The sequence below is a fragment of the Aotus nancymaae genome, unplaced genomic scaffold (assembly GCF_030222135.1).
Source record: "Aotus nancymaae isolate 86718 unplaced genomic scaffold, 86718_ANA_hifiasm-v0.15.2.pri h1tg000008l, whole genome shotgun sequence".
In the NCBI taxonomy this organism is placed as follows: Eukaryota; Metazoa; Chordata; class Mammalia; order Primates; family Aotidae; genus Aotus; species Aotus nancymaae.
In genome coordinates this window covers 48088600-48112680 of record NW_026988419.1, presented here as the reverse complement: position 1 = coordinate 48112680, position 24081 = coordinate 48088600, and the positions used below count along the sequence as shown (strand labels likewise).

General features: G+C 35.4%; 1 protein-coding gene across 1 annotated transcript in view; it reads left to right on the top strand.

The window, feature by feature from the left end:
- The first annotated feature begins 7764 nt into the window (after window positions 1-7764).
- Window positions 7765-24081, top strand: part of ZNF804A (zinc finger protein 804A) — a 322435-nt gene continuing 306118 nt past the window's right edge. The window contains exon 1 of the mRNA XM_012434924.3: window positions 7765-8334. Within this exon, the coding sequence (XP_012290347.2) occupies window positions 8224-8334 (111 nt within the window). The 5' untranslated portion in view covers window positions 7765-8223. The remainder of the gene's footprint in view (window positions 8335-24081) is intronic.

The following is a 24081-nucleotide window of genomic DNA, read 5'->3' as shown; positions in this document are numbered from 1 at the left end:
TTTGCTAGATCAAATCAATTTATTATTTTCCTAGGTTTTTATAGTTAATAATTTTTTTCTTTATGTAATAAAACCACATAAAATATGAACATATGCTGAAAATATTTCAGAAAAATAATTAACCTTAATTTTACTCTTGCAAGGTTTATCTATAAATATTTTGTTACAATACTTTTTTTGTATAATTTCAACTTTATTTTAGATTCGGGGGTATGAGGGCAGGTTTGTTGCACAATGCTGACATTTAGGGTACAAATGATCCCATTACTCAGGTACTGAGCATAGAACCCCAAAGGTAGTTTTGCAATTATTCCCTTTTCCCTCCCTTACCCCTTAGTAGTCCTCAATGTCTATTGTTGCCATCTTTATTTTCATGAGTAGTAAATGTTTTAGTTTCTACTAATAAATGAGAAGATGCAGCTGCATTCGTGTTGCTACAAAGAATATTATTTTGTTCTTTTTTATAGCTGTATAGTATGCCATGATGTATATGTATAACATTTCTTTATCCAATCCACTGTGGATGGGCACCTATGTTGATTCTGTCTTTGATATTATAAATAGTGCTATAATTGGCCGGGTGCGGTGGCTCACGCCTATAATCCCAGCACTTTGGGAGGCCGAGGAGGGTGGATCACAAGGTCAAGAGATCAAGACCATCCTGGTCAACAAGGTGAAACCCTGTCTCTACTAAAAATACAAAAATTAGCTGGACATGGTGGCGCACGCCTGTAGTCCCAGCTACTTGGGAAGCTGAGGCAGGAGAATTGCTTGAACCCAGGAGGCGGAAGTTGCGGTGAGCCGAAATTGTGCCATTGCACTCCAGCCTGGGTAACAAGAGCGAAACTCCATCTCAAAAAAAAAAAAAAAAAAAAAATAGTGCTATGATTAACATACAAGTGTATGGGTATTTTTGGTGGAATGATTTTTTTTCTTTTGGATATATACACAGTAATTGTATTGATGACTTGAATTCTAGTTCTAAGTTCTCTGAGAAATCTCCAAACTGCTTTCCATAGTGGCTGAACTAATTTGCATTTTCTCTAACAGTGTATAAGCATTCTCTTTTCTCTGCAGTCTTGCCAGAATTGTTTTTGTATATTTTTATTTATTGTGTTTATAATTTTATATCAGATCCAATTTTTAATATATAACTTACAATAATATATCTTGTGTAATGTTTGTATTAAATTTTTCATTGTTCATATATTGTCACTTATGCTGTTGATCTATCATACATAATAGATGAACAAATATCTTTTTTTCTTCCTCAATATTTATAACTAGAATTCAGAATCCTCATAAAAGAATTAAAGATTGAATATTATAGATGAAATCAGTTATATTAATCCAATTCATACTAAATTTAAATGAGGAATTTTATTATAAAGAGTCAAAGATGTCATATAGAAATAACATATGATACCAAGTAGATCTTAAGAATATATCTTCCAGGACATTCTCCATTCTTGAGCTCTCAAGAAGAATACATTATAGAAACAATGCCCATCAGTTCTTCCTGAGATTCTTAGAGTTCACATACAAAACTATTTCTACAAAATTTCTCTCATATGAATAGCATAGAAGCCTGGTTACTCAACTATGCTGCAGAATATATTTTTTTGTAAATTCTATGCAGTCTTTATGGTATATTCTAGAGACTACTTTGTTAAAGTCACCAATGACCTTCAAGATGGCCAAATTGATATCATTTATCTCATTTTATTTAACAAATACCAGTAGCATTCCTCACAGTTAGTTACTGTTTCCTTAAACCAAACTTCTACATTGGAAGGAAGGATTTCTGAGGCATCTCATTTTCTTGGCTTTACAGTCTTCTCCCAGGAACTTCTTATCTATCTTCTATTTTAGCTGTTGGTCCTCGGGTCAACTGTAATCTGTCCTGGGGCTCTTTATCCATCTGCGTAAGCTCTCACATGATCTCATGCAACCTTTGCTTATAAATGGCATTGATATGCCCATAGCACCCAAATGGGCTCTAATCTTCACTCCATATTTTATACCTGCGTATCTCACTATCTCTATTTGCATATCTAAAACTAATCCAAATATTATAAACAATTTCCCCAATGTGTCTCCCTCTCCATCTTTATTTAACATCTTAGACAAATTGTATTCATTTCAGTATCTTCTTAATATTCTCCCTGAGTTTACCTATCTCCTAGAATTCATTCTTTACATCCTAACTAGAGTGGTATTTGTATCTTCCTCCCTCAAATGCTTCCCTTTCCCTTTGTTTTTAACCTGAAACAATCTGTGTCTGTAGGTGCAGAAGGTGCCTGCATGTCAGCTTTATCTTCCCCCACACCAGCTTTCTCCTCCTCTTCTAGTTCTTTCTTCTCCCACTTACCTGACACTAAGAAACACATAATGACAAAATACATGCAACCTTACCTGTATGTATATGTTTTATTTTATTCTTTCACAAAAATATACAGTTCTTGTTTTTACACAAAACCAAATCCTATTCTACTCTCTTGCTTGTAATATACATTTTTATATAATGAAATAATTTAAAAATCCTACCTAATCAATGTGTATAAAATTTAACAAATGTATGAAAGTCTATGAAATATATCATGATATATTATAATTATAATATATACTATTTATGCAACCATTCCATTATTAATCAGTTCCTTTGTTTCTAGCTTTTTAATAATTTTAATGTTAAGCTAAGAATGTTAGCTTAATGTTACGTTAAGTATTCTTGTAAATATCAATTTATGCTGGTAATTTTACTCTATATAACAACTCCCAGGAATGCAATGGCTAGATAAAATGTTGTGATTTTAATTTTAATAGCTATTAAAAAGTTTCATTCAAAAATTCATAAAACACAGGAATGTCGTTATTTTTTATATTTTTCTCTTTATTCATAACAGTGTATCTAAATTTTATTCCTTTTGGTAGATTAATTACATGTCATCCAATTGCACTGTTTTCTTTGGCAACATATTAGAAATGTAGCTTTTGTTCTCCAGTTCGCATTGTTTTGACATTTATCCCAAAGCTATGTATTAGAATTGAAAAGTAAGGGGCAAAAATGCTTTAAAAATATCAATATCAGCTAAATATTTTATACAGCCTAACAAGTGCTTTATCATTCTTTTAAGATATAAATATTGCATAATTAAATTATTTTATCTACTCATTAAGGTTGAACCCAGAAAAAACATGAAATTTCTCTCTAATCCTTTTTACATTTGTATGAATTTCCACATTTCCACAATTTCTACATTTATACCAGCTATTCAAGACACACATCTTCAAGTGGGGAGCTAAGCTGGTATTCTGTTCTGCCAGGCCTAATCAACATCAGCTCTAGGCAAGTTGCCAGAGAATCAGATAATTAAGCTTGAAAAAACATAAGATAATATCTTGCTTATTCTCTTTATTTTAAAGGTTAAATAAGTGAAGTTAAGGGAGTCTGAATAATTATTTTGCCAATATTCCAAAGTTGCTTTAGTTGAAGACGCCTTAAAGTGGTAATAAGGTGTTAATTGTGATAGAGTCCACACAAATATAGATTCCACAGGTCATTGATTAGAAGATGCCCTTCTGTTTGTAACATCTTTATATAGGTATTATAATCAGTGACAGTTCATTAATTCTTGTTTTTAACAGGACCACATTTCAACTCAGCTGAATTTGAATACAGAAAAAGGGTTATGATCATACAGTTACTTTTAGGATATAATTACCTAATAATTACCTTAAAAATTTACCATCACCTATAAAATAATTCAATTACATTATCAGCTTCAGGTAATGTCAGCTGTGGTATTCAATACATATCCCATGATTAGTATAGATCAGTGTTTCTCATACTAAATATCATATAGACCTTTTTTAAATATTTTCTTGAATAGACTAAGTTCACTTGAGGCATAATTTTACTTAAATATGTTAACATCAAACTAATTATACAACCCCATATGCTTATAGCTCTTATGTAAACACAAACCAAAAAAAAAAAAAATTAAATGAAAATACAACAGGCAGAATATTCAAATTTCCCATCTTAATTTAATACAACAGATGATATTGCTTTGTTGAAATCAAATCCTATCTCAAACATAAATTTGTTTATGAGTGTTTGTGTGTCAACATTGATCTCCAAGTGCCTGAAGTTTATGATGACTGATGACTATGAATGCATTATGGTGATACTGTTCCTCTACCACTTTTTGCAATTTAACTATGAAGCACCTTCATTCATGCAGCATGCCATGATACCACTTGTGAACAATTGTGTGCTAATTTTTATTATTCAAAAATAATAAAAGCAGTAGTGCTGGGCACCAATTTGATCATTGACATGAATGTAAACCAAAGTGATAAACAGTGGCAACACTAAGTTACAAATTATCCAGTTATATGGTTAAACATATAAACAGATTATAAAAATCTGTTTAGGATTATTATAGTAATTAAAGGGAAAATTCTGAATCCCAAAATATAGTCAGTGATTACCATGAATACATCACACACACACGTAAAGGGTGGTGGAATACATATTTTTTTTTGTTGTTATTTCAGGATGACATAAGATTAAAAATTTGGTTCACAAAAGCTCTGGTAAAGCTGAGTTGCTGGAACCCAGAAGTCAATCTAATTTGTGGATTATTAAGACACAGTAAAAGCATCCAAAGATTTTTATGACAGGAAGTAGGGAGTCCAGATAGGTATGTGGAAAGGCATGTGGAGGTGGTAACATATAGTGTTAAATGACAGTAGGTAAACTCAGAGAAGATTTACCTACCTCTGGGAGAGCTGGACTGAGCGAATCAGGAAAGGGATTTAGAACCCAAAGTTCTAGCCATTGGTATAGGAAAGGAGCAAGACCTTGGTTTCATATATCAAGGTGACAACATTGTCCTGAAATTTTGTGTGAGCCAGAAGCAGATGAGGAACAATGCTGAGCAGAGACCTACTATCCAAATTTGGGTTAAGCAAAGCAAGACAACCAGTGGAGTAAGAGCAAAATTTAAAGAATCTTGATTTGAATTGCAATTGAAAAGGAAGAATTGAATTGAAGAGAGAATTGCAGTTGTAGAAAGGGCAAAATTGAAGTGAAGTTGTGGCACAAATGAACTGAAGTTTTCTTAGATGAATGGCACTTCTTTATTTACATTTTTAACTATAATTTGTTCAGCTAGAATGTTGGCAACTGAACACAAATAACCTATAATCCATAAAATATTTGAAACATTTTCTAATTAAGAAATGATTCTGCATATTTATAATAAGTAGGTATATATTTAACCTCATACATAAAACTGATTGTCCAAGTTACAGAGAGCAAAATTTTTATTTTTTAAATTAGAGTGACTTGGTTCCACAGAAACAATTCATTCCAAAATTGTTACTAATATCTTGCGAAATCAGAATTGATTTAAATAATAATAGGAAGGATATAGCAAGTGCTTGCTGTTAACACAATAGCAGATTTAAAGATACACTGATAGATACACATATGCAAACTTTGTCACTAAAAGCACAGTATGACATTCCACATAGACGATATTCTGTTACCTGGGACAATTCATAGATCTGTATTTCCTGTTTCCTGAACTGGAAATTGAGTTTTATGCTGTAGATGACAATTTGAAAATTTCATTAGAAGCATTTTGATAGAAAAATTTGCAAAAACTTCCTAAATTACATTATTATAACATAAAAAAACCTACATCATCTAGTCCTTTCACATATGGTCCTTCTACTTCCCTAGGAGCTTCCTTGGTATAGCTTATTAATACTAAAAATGTTATCTCCTTTCTAATAACTAACTGCAGGCTTACAAACCTTCAAAAGACATACTAGAAATCATACAGGTTATTAGCTCTTTCCGAAGTTGAATTGTTCAAAGAATGCCTACATTTTCAAAATATAAACACAAAACAATTTTATTACAATAGCTGGAAATGGATTTAATTTTCATGCAATATTTAGTGTAGATCAATTAAATGTTTTTCCTCTAATAGAATTGTGCTCATACTGAATTCTAACAAATCACTGGGTGATCTGTTCCACAGAGTAAAGAAGTTTTGTAAATTCTCGCTTTCTCCCAAGACTTGCAGACTCCCCCAAGTGGATATCTGAGAAATTCAGCCAAGTGCCTCTAAATAACTCTGACACTTCATAATGAGCTTTGATCAAACCATACCAACTTTTTTTTTCCTTTGTTTGAACTGAAGCATAATACAGGGAGAATGACTCTATGTAAATGTAGCACTTCCCCTTTTACCATCTATGAGTTACAGTTTACTCACACTACTATTGCCTCTCTTTCTTCTCTTTTTTTCCTCTTTCAAAAAGTGAAATCAAACTGTCAGATTTATTTAAGGACCTTATTATGGATTGCAGGGCCACTGCTACATAAAATCCTGCATATGAGACACACAGAATGGAATATATTGCAATCTTGATGCCCAAATAAAAAAGATAAACACAGTTTATATCAAAGTGCAGTTTGTTCTGACATAGGGGCATCAGAATGTCTGGAATCTGCTTTAACCAATTAAGCCTTTCAAGGCAAAGGAAAAATAAAGCCTTCAGTAAATCCATTGAAGGCACCATCTCCCAGCCTCTCACTGCCTGTTATCGATCTTTTTAAGTGCCGACTAATGAGTCGTATATATACCTGATGGGATGCTCTCACTCCACCACCTCAGAGGAGCTAAACTTACACAAAGACAGAATCAACTGGGTGGGAGGCAGGGTGGGAGGGCACAGCCGGGCTGATGACTGCCTTGGTCCCTTGAAAACCAACCAGAAAGTCTGTCTCCAGGGAACGCAGCAGACCCGGTTCCCTACTTTCCGTGACAAACCCATTAGTTCGTGTGCAGGAGATTTTTCCATTCAGGTCGATTCTAGGGCAAACGCTTTTGTTCGCTACCACTCTGTAGTGGGAGAGGAACTAGAGTGACATGTAAAGCAAGCTCGCAGCAGCAGCGTCTTTGCCGCAAAGCATCCTTTTCCCTTCAGCTTTAGCAATTTAGGAAGAACTGAGGTTCTCAGGGGAGGTAGGGTGAGGGGAACGCCAAGAGGAGGGACAAATAAATCAGGAGTCCCTGCTTTTACCCTCTACCCACTTGCAGTCGCATCGCCACTACTACCCTCCCCCGAAACTATCATCCACACAAGCACTCCCGGTATCTACAAACGTGAGGGGGTAGGGGCGGGTGGGGGCACGCTTTCTTTCCTCGCCTTTCCCTAAGACTCTGAACAGGATACCAGCCTCCATACCAAAAACACATTAGATAACAAAATCAAATAAGCCAAACCCAGTGGATAGCAATTATCCAAAACCCTGTGGATAGAAAAAAGCCCCTGCTGGCACCGGCCTGGATTCGGTGCAGTCGGAAGCGGGTGGCTTTCGGTATTGAATTATTAATTTATTTAGCCCCCTCGCCCCCACCCCCACGCCGACTGCCAGGCAAGAAATCGGGGCCTCTTCGCTTCCTCTCCGCCCCCACCTTGCAGGAGTCTCGCACTCGGCGGTGGCCGTCGCGTCCCCGGCCCTCTGCCGCAGCGGCGCCGCGCGGGGCGCTCCCACTCGCGCTCGGGTTGGCGCGGCCGCGGGTCCTGGCGGCGGGGTGGGCGGGGGGAGGCAGCGGGTGACAGATGTACTCCTCTGACAGCTCTCAGTATCAGCCCAGTGGCTCCCTGCCATTGGCTCAGTGCAATGGACCGGCAACGCCGCTCACTATAATAACACTCATGCCTGCCAGCAGCAGCAACTCCGAGTGCGGGCGCCGAGCGCGGGGGATGCTGCCACCGCCGCCGCCGCCGCCGCCGCCGCCGCTCCGCCTGCCGCGCAGGCGGCTCTCGCAGCCCCGCTCCGCCCGGCCGCAGCGCGGGCACTGACTCCCGCCGGGCCCCGTTTCGCTCCGACTCACTTCTCCTTGCCTGAGATCCTCCCGCGGGGCTCCTAGTCCCTACGCGCATTTAGAAGAGAAACAAGAGAACGCGCGAGAGACTGAGAGGGAGAGCGCGGCGAGCATGCGGAGGCGGGGGAGCCTCGGCGCGCACCACACAGGGGTGCAGTGAGCCGCTTTCTCCAGAGGACGTGCCGGGGGCGGCTGCGTGCCCTCGCGGCGGCTCCCTAGCCCACCCTCGCCGGCCCCGGCGCGCTGCGGCTGTGGGCGCGGGGTGCGTGGAAGCGGCGGCTGCGGCGGAGGAGGCGGCGGCTGCCCCATGGAGTGTTACTACATTGTCATCAGCTCCACGCATCTCAGCAACGGACACTTTCGCAACATCAAGGGAGTTTTCCGGGGCCCTCTCAGCAAGAACGGGAACAAAACTCTGGTAATCGCTTCTGTTTTCCTCTCTCTCATATTTAAGAGGGCGTTCGGAGGATTGAGTTTTTGGAGGTGTTGAGATTCAGTTTGGTTTCTAATTTATTCATTTATTTACTGGTGGGCGTGGGGTGAGAATTGGGTGTAGAAAAAGGAAGGGGTCTTAGGGAAGCTGTGATGCATGGTTTTGGTTTACACTTCTACAATGCTCTGGACTCTCTCCACCTCACTCCGTAAAGCTGAAGATTACCACAGTCTCCCCTTATTTGAAGCAAATTGTGTCAACAGGAACTGTTTAAAAAGAAAATAACTCTAACCCCAAGTGACCCCATAACATCTTTTGTTTGGCTTGGAGGCTGAAGGTGAATGAGGATGTGGCTGTCTGATGGAGGCAGGGAACCATGTGGCTGGTCACAAGGAGGAAGTGGCGGGATTGAGTGATGGTCTCAGAAAGAGATTGTATTCCAGCTCTTTCCTGAAGGACTGACAGGAAACTTCTCTAGTGAGAAGTTGTCAGTACTAAGCTTAAGAGAGTGACTCCAGAACCCTATGCTGTCCACTGTCAAGTGGGGTATGTAATCACACATAGTGATATGTGTGAAGGACAATCACTATGTCACCGTTAGAGCCACTAGGGAAAATATGAGACAAATAATAGAACCCATGCAGTTGCTGGAAGGTTCTCACTGGACCACAGAGCTTCATTTTTCAGGATCTTAGTCAGAACAGCACTCCTGATTGGTGGGAGAAGATGTGCTGCGCATTGAGATATTGCAGGATGATAGCTCCTACTTCTCCTCCAAATCCCCCTTTAGCTATAAAACCTATCTGCAGAACTGACTTTCATGTATTGTTATCTTTGGAGAAGTATACACCTCCATGAAGTAAAAAAGAAAGTAGAATAAACGCTCATTAGGCTTAGTACTGCAAAGAGTAAAGACAAAGTAAGGTGCCAATATGCAAATATATGGTTCACTGAAATCCAGGTTTCTTAGCAAGCAGCCTTCCTGCCCCTTTCTTACACAGTGGTAACTTAGCCTGAATGAAGAGAGTAGAAGTTTAAGAACAGACTCGAATAGTCCAAAAATAAATGTAGCATTTTTGATCTAATTTTCTTTATGTGTCTTAAAATAGGTTTCCTTATGAATAAAGAAAATAATATGCTGTGATGTGTGTTTTCCAAGAATGGAAAGTTCTCATCTGAAGTTTTAAGTAAATTATTGATGCATTTAATTTCATTCTTTTTACCTTGAATTTCTTGGCTACTTGCTTTCAGCCCACTTAAGACTCACAAAAGCAGGGCTAGTTTGCTTATTTTATTGTTGTTGTGGATGTAGTTGTTGGTTGTTGTTGAATAAAAGAAAGTGAAATATTCTTCTGCAGTCTTCTGTAGTAGAGCACTATACAGAGTAGTAGCCAAAGGCTAAAGGAATTATTGAAATTGTTCTGGCCCCTCTTAGAGAAGTCAACTATGTAGGAATGTAAAATTTAGGGGGAGAAAACTTTCAGTTTGAAGAAGGTACACACTATTTTTTTTCAATTAAATTTCACTTATGGGAAAAGACAAACTTACTGCACAAGATTTTATTTCCATACTTACAATAATGGTGTAGGTGATAAAACACACAGTTTATAGAAAAAGAAGAGTTATTTACCAAATCTTAACTTGTTAAAATTGTGTAAGTTCTTGATTCTCAAGTTAATCTTAAGTTCTAACAGTGGCTGAATTTGTTTATGCTGATGTGTTTGTTGTGTGTTTGAAGTTGATTCATTCTTTATGACATATTTACAAAAGGTAGGTTGAAGTCTAGATTTGTCATTGCAACATTGTGAGTAAATTGGGTTCTACAAAACAGCTATCTAAATGAGATGAATAAACCTAAATATAGACAAACATCAGAAGGAACAAACAGGGATAAAAAGGCTTTGAAATAACTCCATAATTCTCTTAGCTATCATGAAAGAGACTTTAGGAACTTCTGAGCTAGTCTTTCCAGATGATTTTAAAACTGCCCAAGTTTGTATTTCCTGTATATGAGATTTGCACTGACTGAAAAAAGGTAGATTTTCATATAAGATGCAATTATGCTTGAAACTACTTCTTTACAAGATAATATATTAATCTGTTATATGTGTTTTCTAGATGCTTTCCCATGAGTATTATTACGGAAAATAATGAGATTTATGCCTGTCTTTAAGTATAACAGAAAGGATTCTAGATCTATTTATAAATGAATGATTTTAATTTTAAAAAGAGCTGTCTATACTTACCCCAAAATGATTCTTTATAGCACATTGTTTATGAGCACTTACATATATGCTAAACATACTGTCACTTAAAAATAGAAAACTGGATCTGAAACTTCTAAGAATTGGCAACTTCAACAAGAAATACAAACATCATCTTAAGAGGTATATATGCCACATTTTATACATTTTCAAGTAAGAATTTATGCTTATCATGTTTTCTTTAGTTTTATTTTTTATTTTTTAAATGGACAGATAAACTTGTATGTACAATAATTTAATCCCAGTTTCATGGAGTAATAATTATGATATATTTTTACTTTATTTTATATTTTATTTTAACATATTTGAATTTTGTCATTAAAATCATCACATTTTTGTATTTTAAATTGTGTACTAAGTTCTAAGAATTTTGATATCGCAAATGTTTTTTCTTACTTCAGGAAAGTGCAACTTTAAACATAAAATTATTCAGCGAAAAGGTACTTTAATTTCTCCGAGACATTTTAGTTAGTTTCTATCAATAGATACTTAATGACTATTTGAGAATGTTTAAGATTCAAATAAAAAAATAATTTTATAATCTTCAAAAAATCATAGGATTAATTTAAGATAGCCTGTAGCTATTAATACAGTCTTATTTTATGAATTAGAATTTATTTATAGAATAACCAGGGTAATTCATATTTTAGTGACAATGATTAATTGCGTTAATCTTAAATCCAGAACTAATCCTGCCATTCATATTGAGAAGATAGTCAAAATACATAGTCCCTTCTATGGGTCATATGGTATCACCCAAACATAAAATTCTGGAAAATAAAATAACATTCTTGAAGACTAAGCCCATTGTTAATGTTGACCCTATTTATGAGCGTTTAATATATTTCTTTTGCCAATTTTAATTAAAAGTATATAAATTTTCATTTTGCAATGTCTTACAAGCAGAAAAAAAGGTTAATCTATTTGTCATGATTTCTGTTAAAAGCTGCAACATATCTGTCATATAACTTTAATTTCATGGAACAAGAAATAAGTGAACATTTTGTAGTGATTCAAAATATTTCTGGATAAGTTATAGGGCTTAACAGAAATGAATAAAGAAGTTTATCTTCCATCTAATCTCATTCTTTTTATTTAGAGTTTTCCAATTAATCATTGTGTAAGCAATTGCTTACTGAATAAAGACATTTAAATACATCTTTTTTTTTGTTGCAATTGATTTACAGAATGTATTTGTCTTCATTATATATTTAAATAAACACAGAATATTTCTGTATATGACATATTTAACATGAAATGTAAATATTCCTTTAATCATTTTTAATATATAATTTAGGATTTGTCTTGGGAAAGTTGGAAATCATTACTAATTTGTTCATTACATTTTGTCAGTTGGTCAGCATTTTAGTATCTCATAATAACATTATGTCTATTTCACTGACTATGGAATTCAAAAAGAATCAGTGGTGGTTTTGAGGTCATACAGTGAGTCAATATAATCAAGCAGATTTCCTGACTCCAGACATATTTCCTTTATAATTTATATGCTAAATTATGGAATCTCTGGGGACCATTATGATAATATGATTAAAAGATGGTATTGTGTCATCTATTTGGTTGAAGGCACTTTATTATTCCAATTGTCTCCAGATAAGGATAAATAATGCCAGATTCACAGAATAATCTGATTAAATTTACTTTACTTCTCATCCTGCTTATGCAAATATCACTAATTTCTGTTGGGCCTAAAGTTCTCGTTTCCGTAGGCTGCCACCATATCCAAGATATAAAATACTACATTCAGCAAGAGAAGAAATGCTGATTTACTAATTGGTTCACAACATATTTGTTATTTACTTCATTCAAATTTATTGAGGTGCCTTAATTACAAAGCACTGTTCTAGGCACCACAGGCTCTGTATAATATGCAATAAATAATACTAAATAAATAAAAAATAATATGCACTAAGATGCATTTGGGCTGCCGTTATTCATTTTGAATCTGTTGAAAAAAATATTCACATCTTTTGACATATTTGTAGGTTTCTTATCACTCACTACATTGTCATGTGTGTTAATTTTGAAAAACCTGAAAAAATTTTGTTATTTCCCTTGTGTACATAGGAACTCACTAAAATTAGGTAGGCTTTTGAAACACTATATGGCCTTTTCTTTTAGTATTCATTATTGAATATAACTTATTATTTATACAGTTCTCTTGGAGAATGTAATTTAAAAAGCTGCTTCTCTCATCCAAACCCATTTAGGTGGCACTTTAAGAGTGTGCATATAAGACTAAAGAGATCAGTTGGTGAATTGGTGATGTTGCAAAAGGTATTATTTTTAGATTAATGTCCTCAACAGAGCTCTGGGGTGAGGGTAGATTAGGGTGATATCCTAATATGTCTTCAAACTTTCCCACTTTATAAACTTCTTCACACAAACAATCCAGTTATATATTCTCCCAAATTTATTTTAAACTCTTATATATTCAATATTGAAAAGACCATCTTGTATCTCAATTTTCTGAACATAAGATATCATATATTCTTGCTCTGTTGGTTTTGAATTCTAGTGAAATTTTACTACATGTCTTTTTTCAGAACATATTATTCTAGTAAGGAAAATAACTGGTATTTGGATTATTGTTATAACCCAAAAATGTAAGCCGTATTTTAAGTCAAATATCAAATAATATTCATGATTACCACATACTTTTGTTAGTTCATTAAATATTGACTTGTTTTAGATAGCTGAAATTTGAATAGTGACATAATGTCTTGACTTCTCACTTCTGCACCAATATTTTCAGGTCATCGATGACTGCAATTGCATTTTTACTGAAAATACAGATCAGTGAAAATTTCAGGGATGACCTAGTCCAGAGGCTTAATGGGGCTATATTCAGGGGGCAAATTCAGGCTGCCAAATTGGTTTGTTTGGTGTGCACGAGGTTTAAAAGTATTTGGGTTGAAATGCAGTTGAAAGAAGACTCTTCTCCATCTTCCACTGTCTACACTACATTCTGTTGCAATGTAGTCTTTTCACTTACTTATGTTACTTTCCTGACCATTGAAGTCACTTCAATTTTCCATACCTTGCTTAGTTCAAGGACCAAAGTTTACCTATGTGGAGACAGAAATATTTCTATCATTATATTTTCTTCTGTAGTACTTGTTTGTCATATAATGGTTGAACTGAATTAACAGTATTCTCCAGATCACATACGTAGGATCACTACATAATAAGAAATATTCAAGGATTTCACAGTGATAAATTTTTGCATTTTAAAATTGCAAACTTTTACTTAAGCTACTGGTGTTTTTGATATTTTGCTGTTTTTAACCTTAAAAATTAATATAGAATGTAATTTTATTCTTTAATATATACTTAAATAAACATGATATGTTTATATACCAAACTTGAGAAATGGTTTATTAAAAGTATTATAGATAGTGTAAATCATATTTAAATAATTGTACTAATGATACGTGCTGAAATAATTTCCTGTAGTGCCTGTTTAACTGAGATAGTACCATTGAAGTGACTTGCTGTTAGGAGTTTGAGTAATCCTTCCAAAAATAGATAACAGTTATAATCTAAAATTTATGAAGAAATTATATATGTATCTGTTAATAACACTCTTATATTGGTAACCACAATAAGAAATATAATTGTATTAGTTTCTATTCCTAAAAATTTTAGCCTAAACCATTTGATCTATTTTATCTCATTCTAAATTATCTACTGTATTTGAGAAAACTTTGTCATACATAGTAGGCCCTTCATCTCCATGGGTTCTCATGCATGGATTCAACCAACTGTGGATACTTTAAGTATCCAAAATATTCAAAAAAGACAAAAAGAACATTGTATTCTCACTTAAGATGTACAAACATTTTTTTTTTCTGGCCATTATTCCCTAAATAATACAGTATAACAACAGTTTACATAGCATTTACATTTTACTGAGCATTAGAAGTAACCTAATCTCCAAATAATTTAAAGAATAAGGGAGGATGTGCATAGACTATATGTAAAAACTACGCCATTTATATAAAGGACTTGAGAATCTGTGGATTTTGATATATATCCTAGGGGAATCTTAGAACTACTTCTCCATGGATATGCAGAGATAACTGTATACTGTATTATGATAGTGTCTTCAAGTAGCCATGATTCCTTAATTTTATAAATGTATTACAGTATACTTCCTATTACAGTATAATATTAAGAGAAGTAATAAATAATTAAAATTCAATCATGGTTGCCAAAGTAAACAAATTCCGTTACCTGAGGTATTACTCTGAATTCTTTCATAATGGTTTGACACCACTAGAAGAAAGTTACATATTTTCCTAAATGTAAGTCTATTTAATATGCTAAATGTTTATGATGGCAATGCTATGTTCAAATTATAAGAAAACAATTTTTCTTAAATAGTATTAGAAAAATTACTTGTATTAAACATGATGGCTAGTTTTATGTGTCACCTGGAATAGTAGCGTATTGGTTCATTCTTACACTTCTATAAAGATACTACCTATGACCAGGTAATTTAATTTATAAAGAAAAGAGGTTTAATTGACTCACATTTCTACATGGCTGTGGAGGCTTCAGAAAGCTTAACAGTCATGGTGGAAGGTGAGGGGGAAGCAACACCTTCTTCCTATGGTGGCAGGAGAGAGAATTGCAAGCAGGGTAAATGCCAGATACTTATAAAATTATCAGATCTAGTGAGAGCTCACTTACTATCATGAGAACAACATGGGGGAAACTGCCCCCGTGATCCAGTCACTTCCCTCCCTCGATACCTGGGGATTACAATTCAAGATGAGATTTGGGTGGGGACACAGAGCCAAACCATATGAAATAGCCTGTTATTTAATCAAATTGTAATGTAAGTATTGCTGTGAAGGTATTTTGTAGATACACTTAATGTCTACAATTAGTTGACTTTAAGTAAAGCAGATTAATCTGGATGATGTGGGTTGGCCTTATAACCAGTTGAAAGATCTAAGAACAACAACTGGGGTTTTCTGGAGAAGCAGGAATTCTACCTGAAAACTTCTGTAACAACTCCTACCTGAGTTTCCAGTCTGCAGGTCTTGCCTTCACATTTAAGATTTACCAGATCCTGTAATCACTGAATCAGTTTGTTAAAATAAGTCATATGTGTGTCTACACACGTGCACACACACACACACCTCATATTGTTCCTATGTATCTGGAGAACCCTGACTGATACAGTGAAGATCAGTTTATAATATTTCTTTTATAATGAGCTAACTAAATGTTTGAAATGTAAATCCTATTTGGATTTATTAGGAAATAGATGTGTCAATGTTGATAGTTATATAGGTTTAAAATAGATAGAGTTTATTATGGATTTCTTTCTGCTATTTTATATACAAGTTTATAGTAACTATCTGAAATGCTTGCCTGGATTACAATCTTTCTGTCAACACACCTGAAACATCTAAAAACAAACAAACAAACAAACAAAACTACTCTATGTAAAATGGCGTTATTCTTACCTGTTCAACCCCGACAGCTTATCTCACACATGTTTATTGTACTTGAAGAGAGTCCAGCTCTCTCTAAATTAGATAAAATATTTTATCAGTCCATTCTCATGCTGCTATAAGGACATACCCAAGACTAGGTAATTTATAAAGGAAAAATATTTAATTGACTCACAGTTCTGCATGGCTGGGAAGGCCTCAGGAAACTTGCATTCATAGCAGAAGGGGAAGCAAACATGCTCTTCTTCACATGATGGTGGGAAGGAGACGTGCCAAGCAAAGGGAGAGAAAAGCCCCTTATAAAACCATCAGATCTCGCGAGAACTCACTTTCATGAGAACAGCACAAGGGTAACTGCCCCCATGATTAAATTTTCTCCCAGCAGGTGTCCCCCTCATGACAAGTGGTGATTATAGGAACTACAATTCATGATGAGATTTGGGTGGGAATACAGCCAAACAATATCAAATATATTTTAAAGTTTATTTCAAAAGTTTATACTTTGCTAGCCTGAATTTAAGAAAATGAGCTTTAAATGGAGGTATGTACAGTGAAGGACTTTCATTTTACAAAATGAAAATTTCTTCATGAAATATATAAAATATGTACAGAGTTATGTCATGTCCACCAGCCAAAAATACCAGGACACAACTCTAGTTGAACCAACTTAGGAACATTGGTATTTGTTGGAACAAGGTTAACTGCACACCATGGAGAACCTAGATGCATCTCTTGAAGAGAGTATAAGGAGTAGTTTTATTGGATTTGGTATTGTATGAGGTGTATTATCTAGAGAGTTTACTAAAGCACTGTTTTATTCTGGATTGGGCACTGTGATAAACGAAAGCCAATTTTATGTTGGATACCTTAGTACTTTTTATCTAGAAGCCAAGAAAAACAAAGTGGGGGTAGGGTTGTAATTGATGGAGAAGTAGCTTTGCTCATAATGGCTGGCGGAGAGAGATGTTGGGTAACAAAAAGAGTGTTTTTGGTTATGTATGTGCTCAAACGTGATTGTTATTGTTAAGCTCCATCACAGTCATGGAGTGACCTTGTCTAATGTTAGTGTACTGTGAAACTGTTTATATTTGACAAGAGAATACCATGCCTCCCTCTTAGATCCAGACGTGCTCCTACCCAGCAGTTCTTGAAAGCTGCTTTTTGCTTTCTCAGATATGACCATGAGATGGATGGTTGCAAAAGGGAGGGAAAGAGGACAAGCCGATAAGAGAAGAGGATTTCTGGGACATGAGATTCAAAGCTGAGAACTTTTAGGAATGAGGTGGGTGTCAAGATGGAGCAAAGAGGACTCGTGCCATTTATTAGCACATTAGTGTAAGGAGCTTTGAGAATAAAACATCCACCTCTGGAGAGAGATACAGGGTGAATAGTGTTTTCAGGAGAAACAGACTTTACTAAGAGCAAAAAAAAATGAAGTTTAACTTCTGTGAAAAGTTTGAATCTACAGAAATTTTGATAAAGACACTTATGAATTCAAGGAGGACCTAGTCCAAGAGTTTTAGGAAATATAGAAATATAGAGATATGTGTCAGAAAAGAGGATGTAACCTACCCATATGGAGAATGAAGTTCAGTTAATGAGGAAGAATTTAGGAGTTCTGGGCTGCTTGTGGTGAACAATGTCACTGGAGATACAGGATAGGATAAGATTGCTTCTGACAATCATACTGTTGGTAGTAGCAGTGGAGGGGTGGAGGGCACTGTAGGACGACACTCAGAATTTTGAGGCTTAGCATTGACTACTGCTGTGACACTGAATTATGTATGACCCTTATTCTGAGCTTCCCAGTTCTCTCCTGACTCCCGCTGAAGTGTTGTGACAGAGGGGCGTGGTTACTGCTAGTGTACAGACTTTTCCCAGATTCAGCCACTAGGAATTAAATTTATTAACAAAAAATCAAAAATTAACTATTTGCCTTTGTTTGGACTTCTATAACAAATTAATATAGACTGAGTGGCTTAAGCAACAAATATTTATTTCTCACAATTCTGGAGTCTGAGAAGTCCAAGATCAAGTTCCTAGTTGATTTTATATCTGGCGATGACCTGCTGCCTGGTTTGCATGTGACTGTCTTCTCATAGTATCCTCACGTGTTGGAGGACAGAGAGGGAGATTATTTATTGTGTTTCTTCTTATGCTAAAAGCAATCACATGTATGAGGGTTCCACCCTCATGACACAATTATCTCCCAAAGGCCTCATCTTGTAATACCATCACATTGGGGGTTAGGATTTCAGCATATGCGTTTTAGGGGATTATAGAAGTCCCATTCATAGCACCCATCCATATTATCTTGTTTTTGTCACTCAGACAGGAAACACCTAAAGAATGAAAAGCAGAGTGCTATGGTTTGAATATGTACCCCAGAAGCTCATGTGTTGAAAAACTTTGTCCTCAATGCAGAAGTGTTGATAGGTGGGACATTTGGGAGGTGATTGAATCACAGGACTCTGCTCACATGAATAGAGTAATTCATTCATAGATTAATAGATTATGGGTTATCTAGGGAGGGTATTATTACAAAAATTGATCTGTTGTAAAAATCAATTTGGCTGTCACTCATAAGTCCACTTGCAATGTGATACCCTGTGCTGCCTTTGGACTCTGCAGAAAGTCCCCACCAGTAAGAAACTTCTCACCAGATGCAGTCCAAACCCTTTACCTTGGATGTCCCAGTCCTGACCACTGTAAAAATTAAATTTCTTTATGTATTATCCAGCCTCAGGTATTCTTTTATAGCAACAGAAAATAGACTAAGACATCAGAGTGAGTAAGTTTTGTTGGCAAGACTGTAGAAAAAGTCTGAAAATCTGGGAGTTGCCAAAAACTTTTAGATTGGTTATGGAAAGCAGGATATCTTAAGTCAATAAGTTAATAGGAAGGAAGTAAGACTAGTTGCAGAAAAGCAAGGGCTTTAATGAGATGTGTGTACCGATTTTTTTTTTACAACTGGTCAAGGAAAAAAGATGAAATTAAATATAGATTCTGTCTTTGTTTAGTAAAAATGTGTCAAGTGGCATAATCCAGTGAACCCCTAGAAAGTGTCAATGGAATTACTGTAAAATAACCTTTGTATTATCTCCTTCAAAAACTTGTATTAGCAAAATACCACTGTTTGGTGAAGACACTCAATGTCTGGACAATGTACATTTGTTTATAGTTGAGAAGAGAATGACTGCTGTCACTCCAGAAATGTGATCCTGCACCCAATTTAGCATGAAAGTCTAGTACAAACCATCACTTGTGTTATGACCTGGGTAAAATTTACCTCTCTCACTGTCAATTATGTTATCTTTAGCTAAAGGAGATGATAATAAAATTCACTATGTATGGATTTACATAATTGGGACAGTATTACTATTGAACCATGTCAACATTTCCTTTTTTTTCCTTAGTATTTGTGCTGTTATAACAAAATACTACTGATTGAGTGGCTTACATACAACAGAAATGTATTTCTTACCGTTCTAGAGGCTGGGAATTCCAAGATTAAGGTGTCAATTCAGTGTCTGGTGAGAGCTTGCTTCCTCATAGTCAGACTTCTCATATGGGGGGAGTGGGCAAAGGAACTCTCTGGGCCTCTTTTATAAGGGCACTAATCTATTATGAGGGTAGATTTCTCATGACCTAATTACCATCCAAAATCCTCATCTTTGACACCATTACACTGGGGCTTAGAATTTCAATATATACATTTTTTGGGGGGAAGGCAAACATTCAGACAATTGCTGTTAGCTACCCATGGCATTTCCTATATATTTATCCATATCCCCAAATTTTAATACATAAAATCTTAAATATGTGCTGAGCCTTAAATATTACAGGTGATAAAGAGATTAAAATCATAAGACAATATTCAGATATCAGTCATTCCTGTGATTCATAAAATTCATGGAACAATGGGAAGCTGGCTCTTTTGGGAAGTGTAGAAATTCTTTTAACTTTCTTCGATAAAAATTTTGATAGCTACGGTCCCCTTGCAATGTCTTCTTGGATTACTGAAGTTCTGATGTTACAAAATTAATATTTACACTAGGGGGCGACATAACATTTCCTCTTGCTTATAAAAAGATAGGCATAGTAATCAACCATAGATTAATAACATTTTCAAATATAGTTATCACATTTTTATTAGCAAAGAGTTACTTTAAGTTTTATTAGCCATGAAGTCAATATAAGAAGGCAACATAGGGGTGAAGTGTTTGCTGTATACTTTATTTGTGTACTTCACCTAATAATTATTTTTGGCCATTATCTATTGCAGTCACATGTGATACATAGAGTGAGATATTGCTGACATAGAGTTAATGACCAATTATCCCTTCTTTAGATGTCACTCTTCGCTGTAAAAGTATTAGTCTTCACTATTGAAGCTGATGTTTTTAGCTTTTTTAAAGTATCTTAAATCTTTTATGATTCTTAATACCTAATTGACTTTATTGTCATAGCTAATTAATAATTAAATTTGATTGAAAATTTCACGGAGCATATTCTTAACCAAAATAAAGGTGGACTGTGATGATAATTACTTGCTGAGGGAATATCTAAAATATGAAATAATATGTGATATTTTGAAATTTATTTTTTACTTTCATGATTGCCATAAGTGGTATTATAGAAGCAGAAAAAAACAGCTGAAAAATATCTGAGATTGAAATTTTCAAACTTTATTACAATTTAATGGAATGTTCATCATAACAATTGGTATTATATTTCCAGGGAAAGAGTATTCATTGCATAAAACTATACATACTTCTATTTGTATTACCAATCATGGGGAAATTATTGGTTCAACATGAAAGATGTAATTTTTATGGGTGAAAACTTAAAGGAGTTGATGTTCTGGGATACATGTGAAGTTCTGGTATACATAATACATACTGCTACTCAAAAACACACAAAGCTGTTTCACAGGTAGACTGATAGTAATAGAATTTCAGATGGAGTTTATTACTTATTGCTGTCCTGAAGAGCCACATTTAAGACAATCTATTTCCATATTATTCCATAGTAAAGGGTTAAGTAAATGATAATAATAAAGCAAAACAAATGGATCTTTGTGCAGCAGCTGGCATAAGATAAGCTCAATTTGATTAATTAAGGGTGCTGTTATGTCAGTTTCAGTCTGTCTGAATGTTTGTTTCTCCTAAAGTCCACAGAATTCTGCCAGCATCTTTAGCCATGGCCAGAGATGTAAACAGTAATTCATTTGAAAAGTAATTAGGAACTTTCTGGCCACCCAATATAATACCAGTTATGTTTGTTACAAAAAAATGTTAGTAAGATTGACAAAATCTGATGTAACTCAGTGGTCGAAGTTTCACTGGATGGCCATAATCCTACAAATTAAAAATAAATAAAAAGAAAGAGATGTAGCAAGGGGAGAGAGAAATTCATTATTTTTCTAAGGCAGTAAGAAGCTAATGTAAGAATAATTGGTGCTAAAAAGAGAAAAATATACCTAGGACTACAACTTACAAAAGATGCAAAGGACCTCTTCAAGGAGAACTACAAACCACTGCTCAAGGAAATAAGAGAGGACACAAGCAAATGGGAAAACATTCCATTCTCATGGATAGGAAGAATCAATATCATTAAAAGGGCCGTACTTCCCAAAGTAATTTATAGATTCAATGATACTCTCATCAAGTTATCATTGACTTTCTTCACAGAACTAGAAAAAACTAATTTAAATTTTATATGGAACCATAAAAGAGCCTGTACAGCCAAGACAATCCTAAGCAAAAAGAATAAAGCTGGAGACTTCAAACTATACTACACAGCTACAGTAACCAAAACAGCATGGTACTGGTACCAAAACAGATATATAGACCAATGTAACAGTATGAAGGGCTCAGAAATAATGCCACACATATACAATTATCTGATCTTTGACAGACCAGATAAAAACAAGCAATGGGGAAATGATTCTCTATTTAGTAAATGGTGTTGGGAAACCTGGCTAGCCATACGCAGAAAACTGAAACTGGATCCCTTTCTTAAACCTTATACAAAGATTAACTCAAGATGGATTAAAGACAAACATAAGACCGAAAACCATAAAAACCCTAGAAGAAAACCTAGGTAATACCTTTCATACATAGGCATGGGCAAAGACTTCCTGACTAAAACACCAAAAGCAATGTCAACAAAAGCCAAAATTGACAAATGGACCTAATTAAACTAAAAGAGTTTCTGCATAGCAAAAGAAACTATCATCAGAGTGAATAGGCAACCTACAGAATGGAAGAAATTTTTGCAATATATCCATCTGACAAAGGCCAACATCCAGAATCTACAAGGAACTTAAACAAATGTAAAAGAAAAAAAAACGAATGACCCCATCAAAAAGTGGGCAAAGAATATGAACAGACACTTCTCAAAAGAAGACACTTATGCAGCCAACAAACATATAAAAAAAGCTCATCATCACTGGTCATTAGAGAAATGCAAATCAAAACTACGATGAGATACCATCTCATGCCCGTTAGGATGGCAATTACTAAAAAGTCAGGAAACAACATTCCATGCTGGAATGCTGTATGGGAGTGTAGAGAAATATGCTTTTACACTGTTGTGGGAGTGTAAATTAGTTCAACCATTGTGGAAGACAATGTCGCAATTTCTCAAGGATCTAGAACCAGAAATACCATTTAACCCAGCAATCTCATTACTGAGTATATACCCAAAAGATTATAAATCGTTCTACTATAAAGACATGTAAGCATGTGTGTTTATTGCAGCACTATTCACAGTTGCAAAGACTTGAAAGGAACCCAAATGCCCATCAGTGATAGACTGGATAAAGAAAATGTGCCAAATATACACCATGAAATACTATGCAACCATGGAATACTATGCAGCCATAAAAAAGGATGAGTTCATGTTGTTTGCAGGGAGATGGATGAAGCTGGAAACCATTATTCTCAGCAAACTGACACAGGAACAGAAAACCAAACACCACATGTTCTCACTCATAAGCGGGAGTTGAACAATAAGAACACATGAACACAGGAAGGTAAACATCATACACTTCCAGTCGAGGGGTGAGAGGCTAGAGGAGGGATATCATTAGGAGAAATACCTAATGTAGATGATGGGTTGATGGGTTTAGCAAACCACTATAGCACAATGGTGGTTATGTTTGTTACATAAGTTTGTTACTTATGTAACAAATCTGCACATTCTGCACATATATCCTAGAACTTAAAGTATAATAATAATAATAATAAAAATAATTGGCTGATGGTACATCCAGGTTTGCCAAAGATAGTCCCAGTTTATGCTGTTGACCTGGCATGATTAATAATGGCACTGCCTTTACCTCTCATAATTAATTTGGATGGTAATGTATGTGGTCACCCTGTTTAAAAAACACACACACATGCACAAGTAGGTGACAGGAACCTACTTGAAATGATGCCTTTTTTCTATCCTGGCTTGAATTCTGCATTCTTTGAGGATTTATAGACTCATGACAGAATGCTATCTGTAGATTATGTATTTGCTGTGATTTTTGGCTATTTTTTTTTTTAACAATCTCAAGCCCAATAATAGAAAGTGATATAAGGAATGTAGTTACTTTCTCCCTGCCTTTGGCAAGTTAACCTTAAGCACCTGATACAAGAAGGGACATTCAGAGGCAGGATGGCACAAAGGCACAGGGTCCCCTGGAGATGACTGGAAGCAGCTGCAGCAGGGTTAAGAAAAAGGAGTTCCAGCAAGGGTCCAGTCACCACATACTAACATCGTCAGTGAAAAGTTCCTGGGCCTGAAGAGCCAGCTGTGTTGTTCCTAGCTGACTATTTAAGTGACAAAACTTGGTGCAAGCATCCACAATTTTGGTTGCTCAATAAGCCTGATTCAACAGGGTCACCTTTGAATCTGTCCTCCACCTAATGCCTTTCCAATAAATCTATTTTATGCATTTATCACTGAGTTAGTTTTGGTTATTTTTAGCT